This window comes from Mustela putorius, unplaced genomic scaffold (assembly GCF_011764305.1).
Source record: "Mustela putorius furo isolate JIRA1106 unplaced genomic scaffold, ASM1176430v1.1 tig00003972_pilon_pilon_pilon, whole genome shotgun sequence".
NCBI classification, from domain to species: Eukaryota; Metazoa; Chordata; class Mammalia; order Carnivora; family Mustelidae; genus Mustela; species Mustela putorius.
In genome coordinates, this window is record NW_025422115.1 from 20,128,884 (window position 1) to 20,153,258 (window position 24,375).

The 24,375-nt window shown below is 35.9% G+C and overlaps 1 protein-coding gene across 9 annotated transcripts in view; it reads left to right on the plus strand.

The window, feature by feature from the left end:
- MYO9A (myosin IXA) overlaps positions 1 to 24,375 on the plus strand; it is a 283,468-nt gene that overhangs the window by 91,695 nt on the left and 167,398 nt on the right. For all 9 annotated transcript variants that reach the window (XM_045070457.1, XM_045070456.1, XM_045070459.1 and 6 more), the window contains 3 exons: positions 3,573 to 3,689; positions 7,409 to 7,543; positions 19,047 to 19,168. In XM_045070457.1, coding sequence (XP_044926392.1) covers positions 3,573 to 3,689; positions 7,409 to 7,543; positions 19,047 to 19,168 — 374 coding nt within the window. The remainder of the gene's footprint in view (positions 1 to 3,572; positions 3,690 to 7,408; positions 7,544 to 19,046; positions 19,169 to 24,375) is intronic.

Below are 24,375 nucleotides of genomic sequence, written 5' to 3' on the forward strand. Positions count from 1 at the left end.
CTCTGCCTTTGGCTTAGGTTATGATCTCAGGGTCATCAGGCTCTCTGCTCACAGGGAGCCTGCTTCCCCCTCTCTCTCTGCCTGCTGCTCTGCCTACTTTTGATCTCTCTCTGTCAAATAAATAAATAAAATCTTTAGAAAAAATTCCTTATGTTTATTTACATTTTTAACTTTAAATTCAATTTGCTGTGATGATTTTTATAGATCCTCATTTATTTTTGTTTACATCTGTTTGGTGTATCTATTTTGTGTAGTAAACATTTGAAAATCTTCTTTGTGTTCAGAAATGTTCTAGGCATTATAGGTAAAATAAGGAGTAGTCCTTAAGGATTTTAATATTTTCTGAAGAGCAGTGGAAGAGTCTTAAAAAGTTTTAAGCAGAAAGGTGTCTTATATTTTTATTTTATTTTTTATTTATTTATTTTAAAAAAGATTTTATTTATTTACTTGACACACAGAGGAAGAAATCACAAGTAGTCATAGAGGCAGGCAGAGAGAGAGGGAAGGGGAAGCAGGCTCTTCGATGAGCAGAGAGCCCGACGCAGGACTCGATCCCAGGACCCTGAGATCATGACCTGAGCTGAAGGCAGAGGCTTAACCCACTGAGCCACCCAGGTGCCCTTATATTTTTATTTTTAAGGGATCAGAGGAGAGTGCATTTTCTATAATTGTGTAACAAACATAGTGACTTAATATTTTCTGACACTTTCCATGGATCAGTCTGGGCAAAGATTTATTGGGTCCTCTGCTCAGGTTTCACCAGGCTGAAGGGTGGCTCAGTGGGTTAAAGCCTCTGCCTTTGGCTCAGGTCGTGGTCCCAGGGTCCTGGGATCGAGCCCCGCATCGGGCTGTCTGCTCCGCGGAGAGCCTGCTTCCTCCTCTCTCTCTCTCTGCCTGCCTCTCTGCCTACTTGTGATCTCTGTCTGTCAGATAAATAAATAAATAATCTTAAAAAAAAAAAAAAAAGATGTCTGAAGAGGCTGTGATCTCATCTGATACTAAGCATCCTCTTCCTTGTTCACAGGTTGTTGACAGGATTTAGTTCCTTGCAGCGTTAGGATTGAGAGCCCTAATTTCTTGTTGACTGTCAAGGCCCTGCTAAGCAGAGTCTGCTTGTGGTCTAGTACACAACATGGCAGTTTACTTCTTCAAAGGACAGCAAGGGACTCTCTGATGGAAAGGCTCAGTCTCTTTTAAGAGATTTCTCTGATTAAGTCAGCCCAGGATAATTTTCCTCTGGTGAATTTAAAAAAAAAATCAGCTGATTTTGGGCCATAATTACATCTTTTAAATCCCTTTGTCATGTAAGATAAGATAGTTTACTGGAGTGAAATTCATCATATTTATAGTCCTGCCCACACTTAATGGGGGGGGTTATACAGAATATATATACCAGGGAATGGGAATCTTGGTGACCATTCTTAGGCTTCTAACATAGAGGACAAGAATGAATGTGGAAAGATGAGTTTAGAGGCCGTGGTAGTACTCCTGAATATAGAGAGGTTGGCTGCTTTGTCTAGAATAGTGACAAATTGATAGGGAGAAATGGGTGTATTTAAAAAGAGAGACATTTAGGGGTGCCTGGTGGCTCAGTGGGTTAAGCCTTTGCCTTCAGCTCAGGTCATGATCTTAGGGTCCTGGGATCAAGCCCTGCATCGGGCTCTCTGCTCAGCAGGGATCCTGCTTATCCCCCCTTCCCCCCTCCTGCCTCTCTGCCTACGTGATCTCTCTCTGTCAAATAAATAAATATTTTTTAAAAAAGAGAGAGAGAGATTTAGATGGTAAAATCAACAGAATCTGGCAATTGTTTGCTTACTGGGAAGCAAGAAGAAAGAAGGAAATACTAAGGATAAATCCTAATTTTCTGACTCACACAACTCTAAGAGTATTGATACCATTCATTGAGATAGGAAACACTCTTGTTTGGGTGGGAAAATGTTAATTGGTATTTGGGTTTACTGAAATTAAGCTGTGATAGGACCACATTTCAGAGAAAAGAGGCCAAAATATAATATTGGGAGTTAATGAAGTAAATAAGTATTATATTGGTATATTTTGGTACATCTGGATTCTGTCTGATTGGTACTTTATGAAAATAGTGTTAATGTAAACTAGATAGGTGGCTCATAGTTTTTAATTTAATGTGAAGATCTGTCTTTTGACTAAAAAATTCAGCCCATTTGTATTTTTTATGCTACTGTGATTTCTTTTTCTATGTTTTCTTTGTCTTATGCTTGTGTTTTAGTTTTAAAATCTTTTACTTTTGCTGAACTAGACCAGTTTGTATTCATTCTTCCCTCTGGAGAAAAACAGAATAGTTGGTTTCTCTGTGTATTTTATGATTGATTTTTTGAGTTTTAAAGATACTTTGTTGATTACTTACCTAAGTATAGAATTCTAGGGTTGCATTCCTTTTTCTCTCAGAAGTTGTGAACATTTTCCAATTCAAGTTTCTGGTGCTGAAGATAGAGAATTTGATAGCATCTTCTCTTTCCTGTGTAGGTAATGGTTTAGGTAGTTATTTCTTGGGTTAGAAACTTGGAGCTTTTGTGTTTTTATTCACTGGAATTCAGAAATTCATCATTCGTGTGGTAGATTCTAGTATTATCTACATTTTACAAATGTATAAGCTGTAGCTTAAGAGTTTAAGTATCTTGGGCCAAGGTTACAATACTTAGAATAAGTAGAAGAACTAGGATTGGAAGACAGCCTAGCTTTTAATCATTATTCTCGATTTCCTCTAAACTTTAGTACAGATACATAAATAAGTATCTGAATGTAAAGCTTCAAAATAAATCCCTCGAAATAAATACGTAAGTCATTAGGACTTGTATTCTCTAAGTGGTAGGGCTCAATTCTCTAAAATATGTCCCCCTCCTTTTTTTGGTTGTAGTACTTTCTAAATGTTGATTTTTTTTTAACTAATAGATTTTATTTTTTAGAACAATTTCAGAGTTATAGAAATTTTAAGCAGATAGTACAGAGAGTTTCCATAAACTGGGAAATGCTTGAAGTGAGGTGAAAAAAGAAATTTTATTACTCCATAATGAAAGAATTATTACTCTATCTGGGGATGGAGAAATCCTTGAGGTTATGGTGAATGACAAGCTTGAGACAACCAGAATGTAACTGTGGTAGTATTATGATTATTTTTTAAGAGTCGAGCGAGGATTCCACAGATAACTGATTCCTGTTTGCCAACAGGTTTATTCCTCTGCCTGGAATAGTCTTTCCCGCTTTTGCTTGCAAGTTTGATTTGTTTGTAAATCTCCTATTACACCTTCTTTACTAGATAAAATGTATACCCTAATTTTCAGATACTGTTTTGAACTGAGTGACCTACATTTTGTTTTCCTTACCTTTTAGTCTAGATTAGAGTTGAGACTAGATTAGTGATTATGGGTGTATGGAAAACTTCAGTTATAGGCTATTTAAATTGAGATAAAATAAAATTTCTAATTCAGGATAGTAAGCTCTCTTTATTGGTTGAAAGCAAATACACTTTGTTATAGTATCTTTGGTTAGTGCCATTTTCATTTGTTCTCCAACCCTTTTCTTTTTTCTTTTTTCAGGCTGTGACAGTGAGAAATTCCATGGCTAAATCTTTATATAGTGCCCTGTTTGACTGGATAGTTTTTCGGATTAATCATGCACTTCTGAACAGTAAAGATTTGGAGCAAAATACAAAGGTAGACATATGTTGGATTATTATACATTTTTCCTGGAAAATTTTTTTAAATGATATAATTTAATAATATTTAAAAACACCGAATTATGTAGAGTAATAAGTAAGAATTACCTTTTATCTGTATTCCCTGATGTTTCCCTCCTTATGTATGTTATTACCCTGATATTTAGGAAAACTGTTGTTCTGTATGTCTTTCCAGACCTTTTTCTTATGTACATTTCTGTGGGTGTACATTTACAGAATTGCTTTTAAAATTAAAAATAGAATTATGTTATCTGTATTGTTTCTACCTTGTATTTTTTTTTTACTTGATATGTCTTGAAATAGGTCTGGATTTCATTATTTTTAATAACTTTATAGTATTATATAGTATGCCTGTATACCATAAATTTCCCCATAAAAATATATTACATTTGTTTTATTGTTATAAATGATGATGTAACAAATATTCTTTGTGTACATTTCTTTAGGATAAAATCCTCAAAATGAATTGCTGGATTTAAGAATATATACATTTTAGAATTTTGTTAGCTACTGCTAAATTGCTTTTCAGAAAAGACTGCACTTCCACTGGTAGTGTATGAAAATGCCTATTTCCTTACACCTTTACTCACATTGGATATTATTAGTCTTTTCATCTACTAATCTGAGTAAGAGGACTATCCCATTTTATTGTCCTTTTTTTCAGTGATAGATAAAAGTCAAGTATTTCCCATGTTTTTTCATCATTTCATTATATATCCTGCTATTTTTATTTTGTTTATTTTGTCTTTTTGTTACTTCTTTCTTGGAGTTACTGTGGTTATTGCAGAGATTCATAGTTTGATAAATATTGCATATATTTTCTCTTGACTTTTAAGATTTGTTTATGTTGTGTTTTAGGGCCCATATTAAATTTTTGTGCAGTTAATTCTGCCATTCTTTTCCTTTTTTAATATTGTGTTATGTTAATCACCATACAGTATATCATTAGTTTTTGATATAGTATTTCATGATTCATTGTTTGCGTATAACATAACTCCAGTATTCACTGCAATCTGTGCCCTCCTTGATACCCATCACCAGACTCACCCATCCCCCCCCACCGCCCCTCCCTTCTAAAACCCTCTGTTTGTTTCTTCCTTTATTTTCCTGGGTTTTATTTGTTTTTCTTATGTTGGAAGCCCTTTTGCAGCCCCAGATTGTAAAAACATTTATTCTCATACTTTTAGAATTTAATTTTTTCTCTTTGGGTTTTTTCCCCCATTGGAATTTATTTATTTATTTAAGATTTTGTTTTTAAGTAATCTCTTACATTCAATGTGGGGCTTGAATTCACAACTCTGAGATCAAGAGTCACATGCTCCACTTATTGTGCCAGCCAGGCGCCTCTGGAATTTATTTCTTAATAAGACAGATTTTTTTTTAAGATTTTATTTATTTTATTTGACAGAGATCACAAGTAGGCAGGGAGGCAGGCAGAGAGAGAGGGAGGAGGAAGCAGGCTCCCTGCAGAGCAGAGAGCCCGATGCGGGGCTCGATCCCAGGACCCTGGGATCATGACCTGAGCCGAAGGCAGAGGCTTTAACCCACTGAGCCACCCAAGCGCCCCTAAGACAGATTTTTGATAATTAAATAATTTCAAATCCATTTTTCTCAGCAACATTTTATGGAATAGTCTGCATCTTTAGGGTGATTAAAATGTCATCTTTATTACTTAATCTTCCTGTCTTAAATGTAAAACAGTTCTAATATTAATTTTTTATTGTTTGATTAAGCCTACAGTTAGAAAATTGTAATAGAAATCTAATTTACCAAATGGACTTATTTTTGAAGGTCATTACTTGTACTCTTTTCATAAGGGCTTAGAATTAGCAGAATCAATTAAAGGAAATGATCTTTTTTTATTTTTAAAGATTTATTTATTTGAGAGAGAGAAAGAGTGCAGGTGCATGCAGGGGGAGGGGCAGAGGGAGAGAGTCTCAAGCAGACTTCCAGCTGAGTGCAGAGCCCCCACATGGGGCTATAGATCCTGTTATCCATGAGATCATGAACTGAGCCAAAATCGTGAGTCAGAGGCTTAACTGACTGAGCCACGCAGGTACCCCAAAGAAAACACTGTTAATGGAGACTTTAAAAAAATATCTTCTCTTGGGGCACCTGGTTTGGCTTAGTCATTTGGGCAGCTGACTCTTGGTTTCAGCTTGGGTCTTGGTCTTGGGGTCCTGGGATTGAGCCCTGTTTGAAGCTCCATGGTCCACAGTCCCTCTGCTTGAGGATTCTTTCTCTCTCCCTCTGCTCCTCTCCTTCCACCTCCTCCCTCCTTGTGCTCTCCCTCTCTCTCAAATTTCTTAAAGAAATCTTTAAAAAAAACCAAAAAACTCCTAGTATTTATTACTCATTATATTAGTTTGCCCAGCATCTCTCTTAGTAATAGTGGAGAAAGATTGTTTTCATTTAACTAAAATTGTCATGTAACTATTTTAAGAATGAGGTGAGGTGGTGAGAAGAATGCTGGCTTGGTGGTATTAGAGCTGATTCCTTATTATCCATAGTAAGAAGTTAGAATAAAGTTTGTAGGGGCAAAATATCAAGACAAAAGAACAAGCATTTGTATGCTATATTGTACTGTTTTATACCAAATAGATAAAAGATTTGAGTGTTGGCTTTAGGGAGCAGAAATTGACAAAGAAGAAGGGATTGGTTTTTTTTTTTTTTTTTAAAGATTTTATTTATTTATTTGTCAGAGAGACAGCGAGACAGCGAGCGAGAGCGAGCACAGGCAGACAGAGAGGCAGGCAGAGTCAGAGGGAGAAGCAGGCTCCCTGCGGAGCAAGGAGCCTGATGTGGGACTCGATCCCAGGACGCTGGGATCATGACCTGAGCCGAAGGCAGCTGCTTAACCAACTGAGCCACCCAGGCGTCCCGGGATTGTTGTTTTTTGTTATAATTTTTTAGAACTATTTGTACAATTTTTTAAAAAATAAAAATTAAAAAAAATTGGGGCACCTGGTGGCTCAGTCAGTTGAGCATCTTACTCTTGGTTTTAGCTCTGGTCATGATCTCGTGATTTGGGATCAAGCCCTGAGTCAGGCTCCACACTCAGCAGGGAGTCTGCTTGAGGATTAATCCCTCTGCCCCTCCCCCACTCTCTTTTTCTGTAAAATAAATAAGTCGTTAAAAAGATTGTTTTAAAAATTGGAGAAACCCACATATTCTGATACTTGGTTTCATACTTGGCTTGCACAAGGGTGATTAAACATACTAGTTTAGCTTGGTTTGTAAAGCAGAATTCTTTTGGGGTATAGGAGTGAAAGTAGGAAAACTTGAATGGTGTTCTTTGCATAACCTGGAATACCCTAGAAAAACCTAGCTTTAGGTTATTTTTTACTTTCCCATAAGGTGATTCCTTCTATTTCTTTGTCTCTTGGAATTTAGGGATTTCTGAGATTGAGATAACAGGCCACTAACTCTGCTTTGAACATTTTTGTAAATAGTTTATTACATGTGTTAAAATTTTGGATGTGTTTTTATAATTGGGATAAAAAGAAAAAGGTGAACATAAAACTAAAATGGTTTTTATTTTGTGGAATATTTTGGTTGAACACTGGCTCCCCCAAATTTCCTGTCCACTGTTGCAGAAGAACTTTGAGCATTTTGTTACCTATATTGTGGATATTATTTGTGAAATAAATTTGAGGATCATTTTTTAACCATCATAAATTTTTTCCTATTTTACAGACTTTGTCCATTGGTGTTCTTGATATTTTTGGGTTTGAAGATTATGAAAATAACAGCTTTGAGCAGTTCTGTATTAATTTTGCTAATGAACGTTTACAACACTACTTCAATCAGCATATTTTTAAATTGGAGCAGGTGAGTACTTAAATGCATATGCTTTCCCCCCTCCCATTGTTTCACCCACTTATCTTCACACACATATATACTATATAAATTTTGAGTCATAATTACAAGCGTTTTAAATTTTACACTTCCGTGAAGATACTGGAGTCTTCATGTCCATGTTAGCAAATGAAAAATCCGAGCATAGTTATTGAGCCATACGATATGGGGTTTCCTTTTTTTTTTTTACCCCCCTAGACTTGAGGTAGATTAAAAAATACATACTTGCTTGAGTATACCTTTGAATGAAAAGATGCATGAGCTTGGTTTGGGTTTCTGTTGGTGATTTTTAATTGCTACCATGTTTTTATTTTTTTCAATTGCTACCAATTTTTTAATTTGCTTTTAATTCAATTAAAAGTTGAATTTTTAAAATTCAGTTAATTCAAAAAATTTTTAAAAATTTTAAAAAAATTCAAAAATTCAAAAAAATTCATTAAAAATTTTTTAATTGCTACCAATGCTAAGGCTAAATATGCTTGTTTGATTGTTTTGGTCTCTTAATCCAGTTGATTGCTTTGGTGTCTTCTTTATCTGTGGGGTAGAGGAGTTTTTAGTAGAATCTTGAATCAGTTTAGAGTACAGATAAAGGGGAATAGGTTGGTGTGGAGAGACCAGAATGGGTAACTAGATATTTCTTGGGAGAAGCTCAGATTGATTTAGAGTCAAAAGAGTGAGGCATCAGTTTCCATGAGAATGCTTACGGTAAATGCAGGGTCAGTGAAAACATGGGTTCCTCCTCTAAACCAAGTTTCAAGTTAGTAACAAGTTGAGATTGTAGTCCACAATTTCAGTTTGTATAGGAGGATATAAACATTTATCTCAAGGGAAATGGTGAAGAAATGCAATGAACAGGAGGATTAAAACAGGTCTACAAAATAAACAAAAATATCTTATCACTGGGGCTTGTTGCCCTCTGTCCTACCTTTTAAGTACATCAGTTTCGCTTAAAGGGTTAGGGGACTGATTAACAGTAGCACAGGCAGCACTAGTTTTGGCCATCTTGATAATGCTTAAAATGTTTATTACATAACTTTTTAGCTAGACCCTCTGATGGAACTATTAAAAGGTAGGCAATACTATTTGTTATAATATTAGCTAACATTTATGTGGTACTTACTATTTATTAGGCAGGTGCTATTTTTATTCTAGTTTTACAGATGATACCTAAAGTCAGTATTCAGACCTTAACACTCTTGCTCCATAATTTTTGCTTATACCCAAAAACTGGGCTGGGATTGGTCTACTTGACTCATTCTGGTGTTCTTTTAGCTAGATCATGCTAAACTGGTATTTTTTTTTTATCTCTTGCAAATGGATATATATATGTACTGAAGGATTGGAGAAATGCATTTTGTTGACTGTGTGCTGTGTTTTACAAAGAAAAGGTATTCTCTGACTATTACTGAAATTATTTTTACCTTTTCTAGAAGTGTTGATTAGACATTGAGAAGTCATAAGAGATACTTTGCCTAAAAACATGTATAAAAAATAAAACCTTGTAGTTTATGGAAAATCTGTTCAGAACTACTTGGGGGTTGGGTGATTTTTATTTGCTACCCTGAATATCATAATTTTGGGCAGTGTGTTGGAATTATGGATCAGAAGACTTAGATTCTAAGATACACCTTGTTTTTTCTTTGAAGTTTCAGTATTCTCTTCTATAATTTAATGTAGTGGGTATGCTTTTGCTATAATTTATAGAAAGTTTGGAGATGTTACACCTCTTTGCCATCTCATCTATTTTATTCTTCCTTTCTCTCCCTTCTTGTATTTTTTCACTTAAAATTGATTTGCTGGGAATAAGAGATTTAAGGCAGTTGAAATATTAACTGTTTTATTTATTTGTATATCGGTGGTACCTAGAATGAGATGGGTTTACAAAGAGTATTTGTTAAATTCAACTGAATACAAAATCATTTAAGTAGATAAAACTTTTTGAAAAAGAAGGTAGAAATAGAAAGTTATCAACTATGCTTTGGAGGAAACATCTTGAAAAAATTTTTTATTTTTATTATTTTTAAAAATTAACATAGTATATTATTTGTTTCAGGGGTACCAGTGCGTGATTCATCAGTCTTATGCAATTCACAGCACTCACCATAGCACATACCCTCCCCAATGTCCATTACCCAGCTACCCCATTCCTCCCCCACCCCTCCACTCTCGCAACCCTCAGTTTATTTCCTGAGATTAAGAGTCTCTTATGGTTTGTCTCCCTCTCTGGTATTTTATTTTTTCCTTTCTCCCATGATTCTCCACCTTTTTTCTCAAATTGAAAATTTTGAATACTAAGGTAAATTTTGTCCAGAAATGTCCCATCAGTTGCCCTGCAGGATGATAAGTGCCATAGAAGGTTAAAGTAGTGATATAAAGGATGAAGTTGATTAGAATTTCCTACAAGTCTACTGAGATTTCCCGGGTGTGGGAATTGATTCTGGAATATAGTTTTGAATAGAAGGTTGAATTTAACAGATTGTCAATGGGAAGAAAATATTTTAAACAAAGGTAACAATATCCTTAAAATTGTGAGGCATAAAACAGTATGGTACTTTTGAGGAACTGAAAATAGCATAGCTAAAATACATGATATAACAATGGAGACAAGGAGGGAAATAAGTTTTTGAAATATCCTTGGGGCATATAGTTTTGGGCTTTATATGTCATGTAGAGGAGATTGGAATATTTCTTTTAGAAAATGAAGAGTAATTTGAAATATATTTAGCAGGGTGTTTGAACTGTGGAAGATGGACTGAAGAGAGGGTAAAATACCTGGAGAGAAGGACATAATACATAAGCCAGTTGAAGTAGTGTGAGTGTGTGATTCTGAGTCTTGAATCACAGATATATGTAAAGAGAATGTGGAATGAGAGACAGACCAGAAGAAGTTTCTGTGATTTGGTTTAAATAACTGTTGTTATTTATAATACTGCTCTCTTTTCCTTTACTTGCTCAAAATTATCCTTCAAGTCATTGACTTATCACTAAATTGAGTAACAGTCATGTGTCACACACTGTGCTAGGCCTTGAAGACAGAAAATTTAGAGTGCAGGAATCTTATCTGAGATGTTTATTATCTAGTGAGGTTTTTTGTTTGTTTGTTTATTTCTGTCACTTTGGGGGATGTCAGACTAGAAAATTTTGACCAAATTGCTTTGTAGAACACCTAAAAAGAATGAACAAGATATATTTGAAGGTATTGGGGTACATCTAAATAAGTGAAATTCTTCAGGCCTTATATCTGTAGGAAGGAAACCCAGGGAGAGGAGCCCAGCATTTTTGGACTGCTTTGTTGCTAAAGACATTTCTCTGTTCTGATAGAGAGGTACTGATTCTGAAAGAGCCAGGCGTGTGATTCTGAGAGAATGAAGAGGGTTTTCTCCAGATTCAAGAGCAAGGAAGAACCCGCTGATAATTCCTATAGACTTTCTGCTTGAGATCTTAAAGGGTTACATCTTAGAAATAAAGATAAACCAGAAATAGATCAGGCATCTTAGGAACTGAAGCCCAGTTTAAAATCTCCTCATTTGCAATTGGGTTAAAAGAGTATAGAATTCCTGATGTTCTTAGCTACCTGCCAAGAACAAGTTCACTGTCCAGTGGAGGAAGAGATCATCCTAGTGCTAAAATTATCTGTATGATTTTTTCATATACAGGATCAGGCATTCAGTTTCTTTCTTTCTTTTTTTTTCTTTTTAAAGATTTTATTTATTTGCCAGAGCACAAGTAGGGAGCAGCAGGCAGAGGGAGAAGCAGGCTCCCTGCTGAGCAAGGAGCCTGATGCAGGGCTTTATCCCAGGACCCTGAAATCATGACCTGAGCCAAAGGCAGATGCTTAACTGACTGAGCCACCCAAGCATCCCCAGCATTTAGTTTTTTAACTGAGAATTTTTTTTTTAAAAGACAAACATGGAGAGAAAACAACATGAATAAAAACCAAGAGAAGTGAGACAATAGGACTGTACCATAGGAGATCCAGGAAATGCTCTTAACAGAAATGAACTTTAAAATATTAGTGGTTTGAAGATTTTTTTGACGGTAATATTTTTATTAAAGAATTACAAAGAAATTCCAAGCTTAAGAAAATCTAGAACTAGGGACGCCTGGGTGGCTCAGTTGATTAAGCAGCTGCCTTTGGCTCAGGTCATGATCCCAGTGTCTTGGGATCGAGTCCCACATCAGGCTCCTTGCTTGGCAGGGAGCCTGCTTCTCCCTCTGCCTCTGCCTGCCTCTCTGTCTGCCTGTGCTCGCTCTCTCTCCCTCTATCCCTGACAAATAAATAAATAAAATCTTTAAAAAAAAAAAAAAAGAAAGAAAATCTAGAACTAAATGAAGAATGCAATGAAAGTTTTAAACATTTAGATAGAGCTTAAGAGAGGATTAGTGATTTGGAAGATAGGCCACAAGAAAATACCAGCCTGATGAAAAAAGGAAAATACAAATAGTATAAGAGACATACGGAGCATAGTGAAAATGTCTAACAAAAGTCTAAGAGAGGGCGCCTGGGTGGCTCAGTGGGTTAAGCCGCTGCCTTCGGCTCAGGTCATGATCTCAGGGTCCTGGGATCGAGTCCCGCATCGGGCTCTCTGCTCAGCAGGGAGCCTGCTTCCTCCTCTCTCTCTCTCTGCCTGCCTCTCTGCCTACTTGTGATCTCTCTCTGTCAAATAAATAAATAAAATCTTAAAAAAAAAAAAAGTCTAAGAGAAATTCTGGAAAGATGTATGTGAGAAAAGAGTGAATAGGGTAGATACTATATTTGAAAAGATAATGGTTGAGAATTTTTCCAAAACTTAACACACAAAAGAAAAAGATCCTACATTTGAGAGGCTGTGTGAATTCAAAGCATCTGAAATACAAAGATAGTCATATAGTAAACCAAAGACAGTGAAGAAATCTCAGAAGCATCTGGGGGTTGGAGATGGGCAGTAGGAAGCAGTACCCTTAAGGAAGCAACTGTAAGAGTAAAACTCAGGCTTTTAGGGCAAGCAGTGAATGACAGAAGACAATTGAATATTTTCCTTAAAACTGAAGTATGTTATTTGGGCAGTAGCTAAATTATCCCTACAGCAGCTCAGAGATGTACGAAGGAATAAAGAGCAGTGAACATTGTAAAGAAAAAACAAAAAGGGAGCATTGGTGGTGGTGAATCTAAATGAATACTAAATCTAAAATCTAAATCTAAATTTAGAATTAACTAAATTAGGCAAAGATAAAAATATCTTTTGTGATTTAATGTTTATGTAGAAGTAAAATGAATGTTCAGTAGCATTTAAGTCAGGAAGATAGTACATGGAATTTAAGATACTGTAAGATCTTTGTATTAAAGGTTAAGTTCTAGAAGATTTTTTTTGTTAGACATTGATAAGTAAAGATACATGTTGTGATTTTAGGATAACCACCAAATAGTAAATGAATATAAAAATTGTCAAGTTAGTATGGGGAACAAGTAAAGTAAAAACTCCAACAGTTCAAAAGAAACCAAGAAAGAAGCATAAAACTGTATCAGGGAAGCAGGACTAATAGTAAATAGTAAGATTGTTGTGTTAATCCCACAAAATATCAGTGATTGTGTTAAATATACATGGATTCATTACTCCAAGTAGAAGTGAAATATTGTCAGGCTGGATATAAAACAAAAGTAAATTACTACTTATAAGAAAGACACTTTTTCCCCTCTACCCCCAGCAACAACCCTCAGTTTGTTTCCTGAGATTAAGAGTCTCTTATGGTTTGTCTCCCTCCTGATCCCATCTTGTTTCATTTTTTTCTTCCCTACCCCCCACAAACCCCTGCCCTGCCTCTCAAATTCTTTATATCAGAGAGATCATATGATAATTGTCTTTCTCTGATTGACTTATTTTGCTCAGCAAAATTCCCTTTAGTTCCATCCACGTCATTGCAAATGGCAAGATTTCATTTCTTTTGATGGCTGCATAGTATTCCATTGTATATATATGCCATACCCTCCTACACTATTGGTGGGAATGCAAGCTGGTGCAGCCACTTTGAAAAACAGCATGAAGGTTCCTCAAAAAGTCGAAAAAAGAGCTACCCTAGGCAATCTCACTATTGGGTATTTACCCTTAAGATACAAATGTAGTGATCTAAAGGTGCATGTGCACCTGAATGTTTATAGCAGCAATGTCCATCAAAAGAAAGATACTTTAAATATAAGCATATAAAAAAGTTACAAATAAAAGGATGGAAGAAGCTTTAGTAAACCTGAACCAAGAAAGAGCTGGCATAGCTAAATTAATATCACATTTAAAGCATTGCCAGAGATCTAAAAGAATATTTGGTAATATGAAAGTGTCAATTCATCAGGAAGTATGCAATTCTAAATTTATAGGTTCCTGATGACAGACTCAAAGTATATAAAACAAAAATAAAACTAAAAAAGAAACATATAATTATAGTGGAATATTTTAACAAATCTTGCTGAATAGCTAACAGAATAAGCAGACAAAAGAAAAAGTTGGTCCTGGTATAGATTATTTAAAGCACCCAGATGATACAGAACATGCTTTTGTGGGTGCCCAGTTCTGCCTGCCTTTAGGTTAGAATGCCAGTTTCCTTAGGCCCAAACTTGTATCAAATAAGGATATAGAAGAAATTTTTTTTGGTGGGTGGATATAAGAGATTTTTATTTATTTATTTATAAGATTATTTATTTATTTGTTTGTTTGTTTGTTTGTTTATGTGGCAGAGAGAGAGAGATCACAAGTAGGCAGAGAGTCAGGCAGAGAGAGAGGGGGAAGCAGGCTCTCCGCTGAGCAGAGAGCCCAATGCAGGGCTTGATCCCAGAACCCTGAGACCATGACCTGACATGAAGGCAGAAGCTCAACCCACTGAGTCACTCAGGTGCCCCTATTTTATTTTTTAAAAGATTTTATTTATTTATCAGAGAGAGAAAGCACACAAACGGGGAGCAGCAGGCACAAGAGAAACAGGCTCCCTGCTGATCAAGGAGCCTGATGCAGGACCCTGGGATCATGATCTGAGCCAATGACAGAACCCTTAACTGACTGAACCACCCAGACGTCCCTAAAAGAAAGCAAATACTTATTTGACATACATAGATAAATGCAAATTTACAAAATGTATGAGATTTGTGTGTATACTGGACCATAACACAAGGGTTAAATTTCAAGGATTGAAACGACACATACTTAAATACCATAAAGAAATTATGCCTGAAACCAATGATCAAAAGATAACTGGAAAGCACCTTTATGGGTAAAAATTAATTAATACACTTCTATATAGTCCAGAGGTTGAAAAAAATACACTGAACTGAATGAACATGTTGCATCTTAAAACTTGTGGGATGTAACCATAGGTGTATTAAGAGCAATATTTTATAGCCGTTAGAAGATTTTAAAATTGAAGAGCAGCAGTGATATATATAAATATCCAGCCGAGCAAATTGGAAAAAGATCTGCTAACTAAGCCAAAGGAAAGTATAAAGAAGGAAATAATGAAGATAAGAGAGGAAATTAAGTAAGAGTAAAAACAAATATGCCATGGAAGAAGATTAACAAAGCTAGAGTAATGCTTTGAAATGACTAATAAAACCTCTCAAGAAATTCACCCAGTGAGCAACAAAGAAAGCGATGTAAGTAATCAATTATAGTTATACAGAGGACATCATTGTGGATCCTATTAAAAAGATAATAGTAGGGACACCTGAGTGGCACAGTAGTTCAGCATCTGCCTTTGGCTCAGGGCATGATCCCAGAGTCCTGGGATCGAGTCCCACATCAGGCTCCCTGTTCAGTGGGGAGTCTACTTCTGCTTCTGCCTGCTGCTCCCCCTGCTGTCCCCCCCCCACCCCGCACAAATAAATAAACAAAATCCTTTAAAAAAAGTGGGGTTAATTCTAACTAAAGGTAGAGATGAAACAAAGGTTTAAAAAAAAAAAAAAGACAATAATATTCACTAAACAGCTTTATGTCCATAAGTACACTTATGAAATGATATGGAAAAAAAAAAAAAAACCAAACCCTGACATTCTAAAATCTGATTCCTATAACTATTAAAAATATTGAATGTGTAATTCAAAGTCTTTTCATAAAGTATGTTGTAAGCCAAGATGGCTCCATTGGTGAATCTGCCAACATTGAAAGAATTAGTATCAGTTTGACATATATTCTTAATGTGGAATAGAACAAAAGGGGACAATTCACAATGCATTTTTGGGGGCTAAGATAACACTGATATCCAGATCTGTTAAGAATATTATTAGGGGTTCCTGGGTGGCTCAGTGGGTTAAGCCTCTGCCTTTGGCTCAGGTCATGATCTCAGGGTCCTGGGATCGAGTCCCGCATCGGGCTCTCTGCTCAGCAGGGAGCCTGCTTCCCCCTCTCTCTCTCCCTGCCTCTCTGCCTACTTGTGATCTCTCTCTGTCAAATAAATAAATAAAATCTTTAAAAAAAAAAAGAATATTATTAGAAGTGAAAATTAAAGTCAATTTACTCATAAGCATAGATTTAAAAATTTTTAAATAAATATTAGCAAAATAAATCTAGCAAGATATGTAAAGGGATAATATATCAAGTGGAGTTTTTTTTCTGGTGTGTTTAGTTAACATTTAATTATCAATTGATTTAATTAATCTATTAACAAAGTGAGGAAAAAAACTTATGGTGATTCCATAGTATGGAATGCTATGCTTCAGTAGAAGCATTTGATAAAATTACGTAACCATGTTAAAATCATCAGCAAACTAGGTATAGAAGGGAACTTCCAGCTAAAAGGGCATTTATGAAAATCTATAAATAATATCATGCTTAATGGAAATAGACTGAATGCTTTCCTCCTGTAATGAAAGCAGGGGTTTTTCCTCAGAGTTTTTATGAACATAGACATGTGAGGACATCCAGATGGATGGTAAACACAGGAAAAATTTTTTCACTTAGGAGTCATCAGAGAATTAAAATTAAAACCACAGTAGGATATTCCTGCGCATTCATGAGAGTGACGAAATGAAAAAAACTGATAATACAAATATTAGAGATACTGTTCATGGGAAAGTCCCATACATGGGTGGTGGTTGCATAAATTGGTACATGTATTTTAGCAAGCTGCTTGGCAGTATCTGCTGAGGTTATACATGTGTAGTTTATAAGCCTGTGTTTTCACTTTCAAAATGCACACAAAAGCAGACTAAAAGTTGTGTGCACAAATGTAAATAATGGCATTTTTAATGGTTAAAAATTAGGAATAACCATCATGTAATAGTGCAGTGGTTGAGTAATTTGCATTTAAATACAGAGCATGGGTTTTCAAAATACTGTTCTCCTGTCCCTATTGGTAGCATCACCTAGGCACTTGTTAGAAATGCAAATGTTGGGCCCCACTCTGTACCTACTTAATCAGAAATTCTGGGCCTGGGGCCCAGTGGTCTGTGTTTTAGTAAGTTCTTTACGTGATTCTGTTGAATCTGTTGAACAGATTCTGTGAGTCTGTTGAAGTTTGAGAACTAATGCTCTTTCATAGATTTGGCATACTTTTTCTGTAAAGGCCCAGACAAAGAAGTCTTTTAAGACTTTTGGGCCATATAGTTTCAATGCTGCTATTACATTGAGAAAGCAGTCGTAGATAAAGCATAAATGAGTGAATATGATGTTCTACAACCCCTGTCCTACAACAATTAAAAGGGATGTTAAGCAAAGTAAGTCAGTCAGAGAAAGACAAATACCATGTGATTTCACTCATATGTAGAACTTAAGAAACAAAACTGAAGAACATAGGGGTAAGGAAGGAAAAATGGAGGAAGTTGAAAATGAGAGGGAGGCAAACCATAGGAGATGCTTAATTCTAGGAAACAAACTGAACTTTGCTGGAGGGGAGGGGATTGCGGGAATGGGGCAACTGGGTCACGGGCATTAGGGAGGGCACTTGTTGTAATGAGCACTGGGTGTTCTATGCAACTGATGCATCACTGAATTCTACCTCTAGAGTAATACTACATATGAGCTAAATTGAATTTAAGTAAAGGATTAAAAAAATAGATGAACTTTAGATGCATTCTATAACCTGCATATGTCTCTGAAACTAATGTTGAGTAAAGAAAAAAAAAAGGCAGAAAAGAATATATCTTGTATGGTTCTGTTTATATTAGATTTATAAACAGATGAATCTCACTAGTGTTATTAGACGTTAGGATAATAGTTAACTTTGGCTAGGGTGTGTGAATTGTAATTGAAAAGAGGAAATGAGGGAAGGATTTTGGACTGCTGTAGTAACGTCTATAAGAATCCATAAGCTTGTTAACCATGCTACAGGTAGAATAAACAGAACATGATGATTCACAGACCTGTACCCCTGGGGCAAATAATACATTATATGTTAGTAAAAAAATTTTTTTTTAAATTAAAAAAAAGAAATAGGACAAAAACACTTTCTTACTACTGCACGGGGTGACCTTTACATAGCAATTATTTTCTTGTGAAATTACTAATTAAAAGGAAAGAATCATTTACCTTTGCTAAATTTGCGTGTCATCCTTGCACAGGTGCCAGTTTTAATATATGTGCTCCTGAAGTGAGTACATTTACTTTTCCCAGTTAGAGTAACTACAGTTTATATTACACCAGTCTTATTTACAGAATGATACTACTAATAATAATACCCAAAGAATGATAAAAATTAAAGAATTACTAAAACCATCATATTTGTAGAGAAGTGCATGAAAATTATCAGTGCATACTAAAGTCATCAGCCAATTGGGGTATTTACTTGGTGCATATAAATATTCTGGCAATGTAGAAATTTATCTTCTTTAGATTGTCAGGGACCTTGTTTTGAAAAACAGTTTAATAAGATTATTTCTCAGTACACAGAAAAATAAACAACTGTAATAGGGGCTTAATAGTTGAATAGTTGTTCAATGCCTTAGCTTTCACTTTTTAAAATCTTGGATTTGAAACTTTTTTAAAAAACATATTCTAAGGGTTCTTTTTTTTTTTTTTTACCCCCCTAAGGGTTTTATTTTACCAAACGCAGTATGTATGAATTCCATATTCCAATTTCAGTGATCACTAGAGATGATGGGTTTTACTTTTCCCAGATACTGTTTCATTAAATTCATTATTGATAATCCAACAAATACTCAGTCCTTTTAGATGGTTTAGGGTCATGTTGGAGAAGTTAGGCTTCTTCATTTTATCTTTTTCTTTACTGCAGTTCCTCAGATAGTGTGGCTAAAACAAATCCAGCCCTCAGTTTTCACCTGGGTGGCATACAAATAGCACAGTAACAAAAAAAATTTGATTGTATGTACTTTTTGATGAAAATAGACATATACTGTATGAAGGTTTTATATAACCGAAATTATACATTCTTCCATTGTGTAGATTAATGACCTAAAGGGGAAAAGTTTAGTTCTTTTAAGCCTGGCAAAAGCTTTTCAGTCTTTATTATCGTATACCTATTATTTTCTGCACGATGTATAAATTGTGAATTTATTTCCTAGGAGGAGTATAGAACTGAAGGTATCAGCTGGCACAATATAGATTATATTGATAATACCTGTTGTATAAATCTTATTAGCAAGAAGCCAACAGGTCTGCTCCATCTTTTGGATGAAGAAAGCAAGTGAGTATGATTCTTTCAGCAAGTACCTTTCAGTCAAAAGTGTGGTTCTTTTCATTTGGGCTTTTCATGTCCTTTTAGTTTTCTTCTTACATGCTTGAATAAGGAGTCTAAGTTTCCCTTGTGTGTATTTTATTGTGTGTATATGTTTCTAGGAAAATTGGGTGAACCTTAATACTGAATTTGTACTTGAGTTTTTCCAGATTCTTCTACAGAGTTACTTTGATGTTAAATTTGTTGGCATATTTTTTAATTGTTGCATGTTTCTCTCTTTTTGAATTGCGTTTTATATGAGATGTGTTTGTAGTTTTCATGTTTAGCAGAAAAGAGTATCATGTTAGATTAGTGATGTCTGCCATAGTTGTGCAGGTGGAAAGTAGCAGCATATGCCAAGTATTTGACATCCTTTGTTAGCACTGTGTAGTATACCAAACATGTACATAAGCTTTAGAAATGAGACATCATATAGCATCCTCTAGAGTGTTTTTAGTGCTCTGTAAAGTACTATTTATAGTTGAATTATCCTATAAGATGGCAAGTCTAGAACTGGAGAAACTGAAGTGATGGAGAGTGAGTTTTCTGTCACTCTTTAGTAAAATATTAAGTAACTGAATTAGATTGCTTGATTTCTAACTATAAATATTATATGCATTGAAGTAAGATAGAAAATATTGGGTATTCACTATCATAGGTGGGATGACCATACATCATCAGTTTTGGGTGGGAAAGTCTATAAAGTTTGTGTCTGTTGTCCAGTTTAGTTATTAAAGGTACCTACTTTTATTCCCAGATATTCTGGTTAGTATGGTAAGTTGTGTGTCACCCTATTAATATGCCATAGGCGTATAGAAATTGCTACCTAAAATATAAAATAATATGGTAGAATGCAAAATATACTGAAAAGGAGAATGCTAACAGTTACATCTACTGACTCTATCACCAGTCTATTTCCATTAATCTAAATGAATTAAAGTGCAATTAACACAAAAATATTTTATGTACTAAGTTGTGTAAAAGTTTTTTTGTATTACTCTGTATGCCCCAAAACATGTATTATCCTTTATAAAATAGTAAGGTTAGGGGCGCCTGGGTGGCTCAGTGGGTTAAGCCACTGCCTTCGGCTCAGGTCATGATCTCAGGGTCCTGGGATCTAGTCCCGCATGGGGCTCTCTGCTCAGCAGGGGGCCTGCCTCCCTTCCTCTCTCTCTGCCTGCCTCTCTGCCTGCTTGTGATCTCTCTCTGTCAAATAAATAAATAAAATCTTAAAAAAAAAATAGTAAGGTTAGTGGTTCTTAACTAGTTACATAGCTTAAATCTGGTGTATTTTATTTTGGAAAGCATTGTAGATGATTTTGATACTCAGTGTTGAGAACTATTATGGTTGGTGTCAAAATATTCAGTAGTTCTGTTACTTTGATGGTTTAGGGTCATGTTGGAGAAGTTGGAGAAGGTAGGCTTCTCCAGCATGTATCATGTATTTTATAATAACAAAAAGAACAAAGTTTAAGCAAGTCTAGGTAAAGATCATATAGGTAATAAGTGATGGATTTGAGATTCAGATAGTCCAGGCATTTCTAATTAGCTTGTGCTTTGTCCTATAATGTTTCTCTGTAATAGGCTATAGATTCAGAAGTTCAGGGTTTCATTACATCTCTATTAGCTACCTTTAGCAAATCTCTGAATATTCTTCGTTCTTAGTTTTTTGCATGTAAAAAGGAAATGATTATGAGAAACAACAATGCTGTTTGCTATATATCTTAAGGTGGTTGTGAGCAACAATTGAGATTGTTAAATATATAATTAAAACTTGAATAGAGGAAAGAGTTCTTGTCTGGCCTGTCATTCCTTATGTAAAATATTTTGAGTTCACATCTTACTATACAAAGACTATATTTCCTTGGTCATTTGCTACCTCACATATAAATACTGCCAAATAAGAGAATATCAACTTTGTCATTACCCAGAAGTTCTTGTGGGGAAGCTATGTGGTCAGAAATTACAGAGAGACAGATTTTGGCTCAGTGTAAGAAAGAACTTTCTAATCATTACAGCTGATTAGCAGTTATTTTATAAGGTAATAAAATTTCCTATTATAAACCCTCCTACACTGTTGGTGGGAATGCAAGCTGGTGCAACCACTCTGGAAAACAGCATGGAGGTTCTTCAAAAAGTTGAAAAATAGAGCTACCCTATGACCCAGCAATTGCACTACTGGGTATTTACCCTAAAGATAGAAACGTAGTGATCCAAAGGGGCACATGCACCCAAATGTTTATAGCAGCAATGTCCACAATAGCCAAACTATGGAAAGAACCTAGATGTCTATCAACAGATGAATGGATAAAGAAGATGTGGTGTATATATATATATATATATATGTACATATATATATATATATACAATAGAATAGTATGCAGCCATCAAAAGAAATGAAATCTTGCCATTTGCGAGGACATGGATGGAACTAGAGGGTGTTACGCTGAGTGAAATAAGTCAATCGAAAATAAGTCAATTATCATATGATCTCCCTAATATGAGGAATTGGAGAGGCAATGTGGGGTGCTTAGGGGGTAGGAAAAGAATAAATGAAACAAGATGGGACCATAAGAGACTCTTAATCTCACAAAACAAACTGAGGGTTGCTGGGGGGCGGGGTTCAGAAGAGGGTGGTAGGGTTATGGACATTGGGGAGGGTATGTGCTATGGTGAGTGCTATGAGGTGTGTAAACCTGGTGATTCACAGACCTGTACCCCTGGGGATAAAAATACATTATATGGTTTATGAAAAAGTAGAAAATAAAAAAATATAGATAAGGAAGCCCAGGTGTGGGGAGGTTAAGCAATGTATCAATATTATAAAGCTAATAAATGGCAGAGTTAGAATTTAAATAAAATTCCTATTATAGTAATTCTTGTGCATCATTTGTCAGGGTATTGTTGGTAGGAGACTAAACTGAATAACCATCTTAAAAGATTTTATTTATTTGAGAGAGTGCGCAAGCATGAGTGGTGGGGAGGGACAGAGGGAAAGGGAGATGAAGACTCCCTGGTGAACAGGGAGCCCTATGTGGGGCTTGATCCCAGGACTCTGGGATCACAATCTGAGTGCAAGGCAGACACTTCCGTCTGAGACACCCAGGTACTCCTGGACTGAGTAACTTCTTTTTTTATGGGAGATTTTTTTTTTTTAAAGATTTTATTTATTTACTTGAGAGAGAGACAGTGAGAAAGAGCATGAACGAGGAGAAGGTCAGAGAGAGAAGCAGACTCCCCATAGAGCTGGGAGTCCGATGCGGGACTTGATCTCAGGACTCCGGGATCATGACCTGAGCCGAAGGCAGTCGTCCAACCAACTGAGCCGCCCAGGCATCCCTGGACTGAGTAACTTCTTAATTGTCTCTTCAATTATGCTTCTATATTCAGTCTTATATATTCTATATATTCTTCTATATTCTGTATGAAGACTTTTTATGAATTCTGTTATTATTTTCTTCACTTTATGTGTCAGTCCTGTTGTTTTTACCTCCTCTGGTAAATGGACCACTTTGCTCTATACTTTAACATCCCAGAAGATACAAAGGCATGAAATGTTTTCTTTCTGCCAGAGGTGGACTGAAAATAAATTAGTCACATTTAGGAAAAGCTATTTTGGGAACCACTTAGACTAGTTTTCCTCTAACAACTGCTTTTTTTCTAGAGGGAATATGTAAAATATGAAAAATATCCTTAGCAGCATTCCTATGTCATTCAGTCCTTTAGGTGCATGGGTTTGAGATCAGAAGTCTTGTTTAATCTTGTCTCTGTTATCTCTTGGCTTTGGGCAAGTTTGACCTTGGGCAAGTCATTTAAGCTTGATTGTAAAGGATGCAGCATAAAATTTAGGAAGGAGTAGAATAAGCAAGGTTAGGTATGAGCAGGATGTTAGGAGTGTTACCAGTCTTTCCTTCAGTATTCAAAGTATGATCTCTTAACATGGTTACTGCCAGCACCTTGAAGCTTCTTAGAAATGCAGAATCTCGGACTTCTACCCCGGTCTTCTTTTAACAAAATGAAGTTAAGACCAGAGCATTCATTTAGGACAGCATTTTGTTAGTCTGGTCTGGTCCTAAGAAATTCCTGAGTAATGTGGAGATAGTAGTGATCACCATCACCCTAACATCACGTCAGTAGAATCACAGGAATGGGGTCTAGGTACTGGTATTTTTTTTTTGATAAGTTTTTTTTTTTTTTTTAATTTGACAGACAGAAATCACAAGTAGGCAGAGAGGCAGGCAGAGAGAGAGGAGGAAGCAGGCTCCCCACTGAGCAGAGAGCCCGATGTGGGGCTCGATTCCGGGACCCTGGGATCATGACCTGAGCTGAAGGCAGAGGCTTAAGCCACTGAGCCACCCAGGCGCCCCTAGGTATTGGTATTTTTGAAAGCTAAAGAAGCATGGAAACACTAATCTAAGACTATCCTGGCAGACACCCTTTGGGGAACACTAGATGGAAGAGCTTTGAAGTGCACAATAATGTCTGATTTGCCTCTGTTCCAAGCTCTTATGCCCCTGTTCCAAGCTCATATACAATGTGCTTGATATTGTAGTGTGTATCCACAAGTGTTTGTTGAATATAGGAGATATGGAGAGCTTTCCTTTCCTTCTTCCCTTGTTTGGAATAAAAACTGTTCTCATATATGTCTTCCTTTGAAAATTTCTTTTCTCCATTTGAAAGTAAGAGAAAAATCACAAGCTCTTTGATTACTCAGAGGTTTACTTAGAGACAATGAAATGAGTATCCTTCCTGAAGAAAAGTGTCCTGCTGTGAAGTAGTGAGGCATAAGTTCGCAGAGGTTGAGTTGGGTCTAGGCTTACGAGCTTGGATTTGGTCACTTTGCCTTGGTGAACCATAAATTTTCCTGAGTAGGGGAGGCACATGTTTAAAGCAGTATTAGAGGAAAATTTTGATATGTTGATTTGGTGACTTGAAACAAGGTAAGATTAGAGTACTGAGACTACTATGGAGGCTGTTGCTGTACTCTCTGTTTCAGATTGCAGGAGTTACAGTCCATTCTAGATTGGCTTTAGAGTTCTGGAATGGACAGAGAGAGCTGGATGATGATGATGTTTTGAGGAAGGGATAGTATTTGAATGCAAAAGCAGACCTAGTTGAATAGGAAGTTGAATAGGAAGATGGCAATATTGGCAATGTTATAAAGTAGGTAACATATA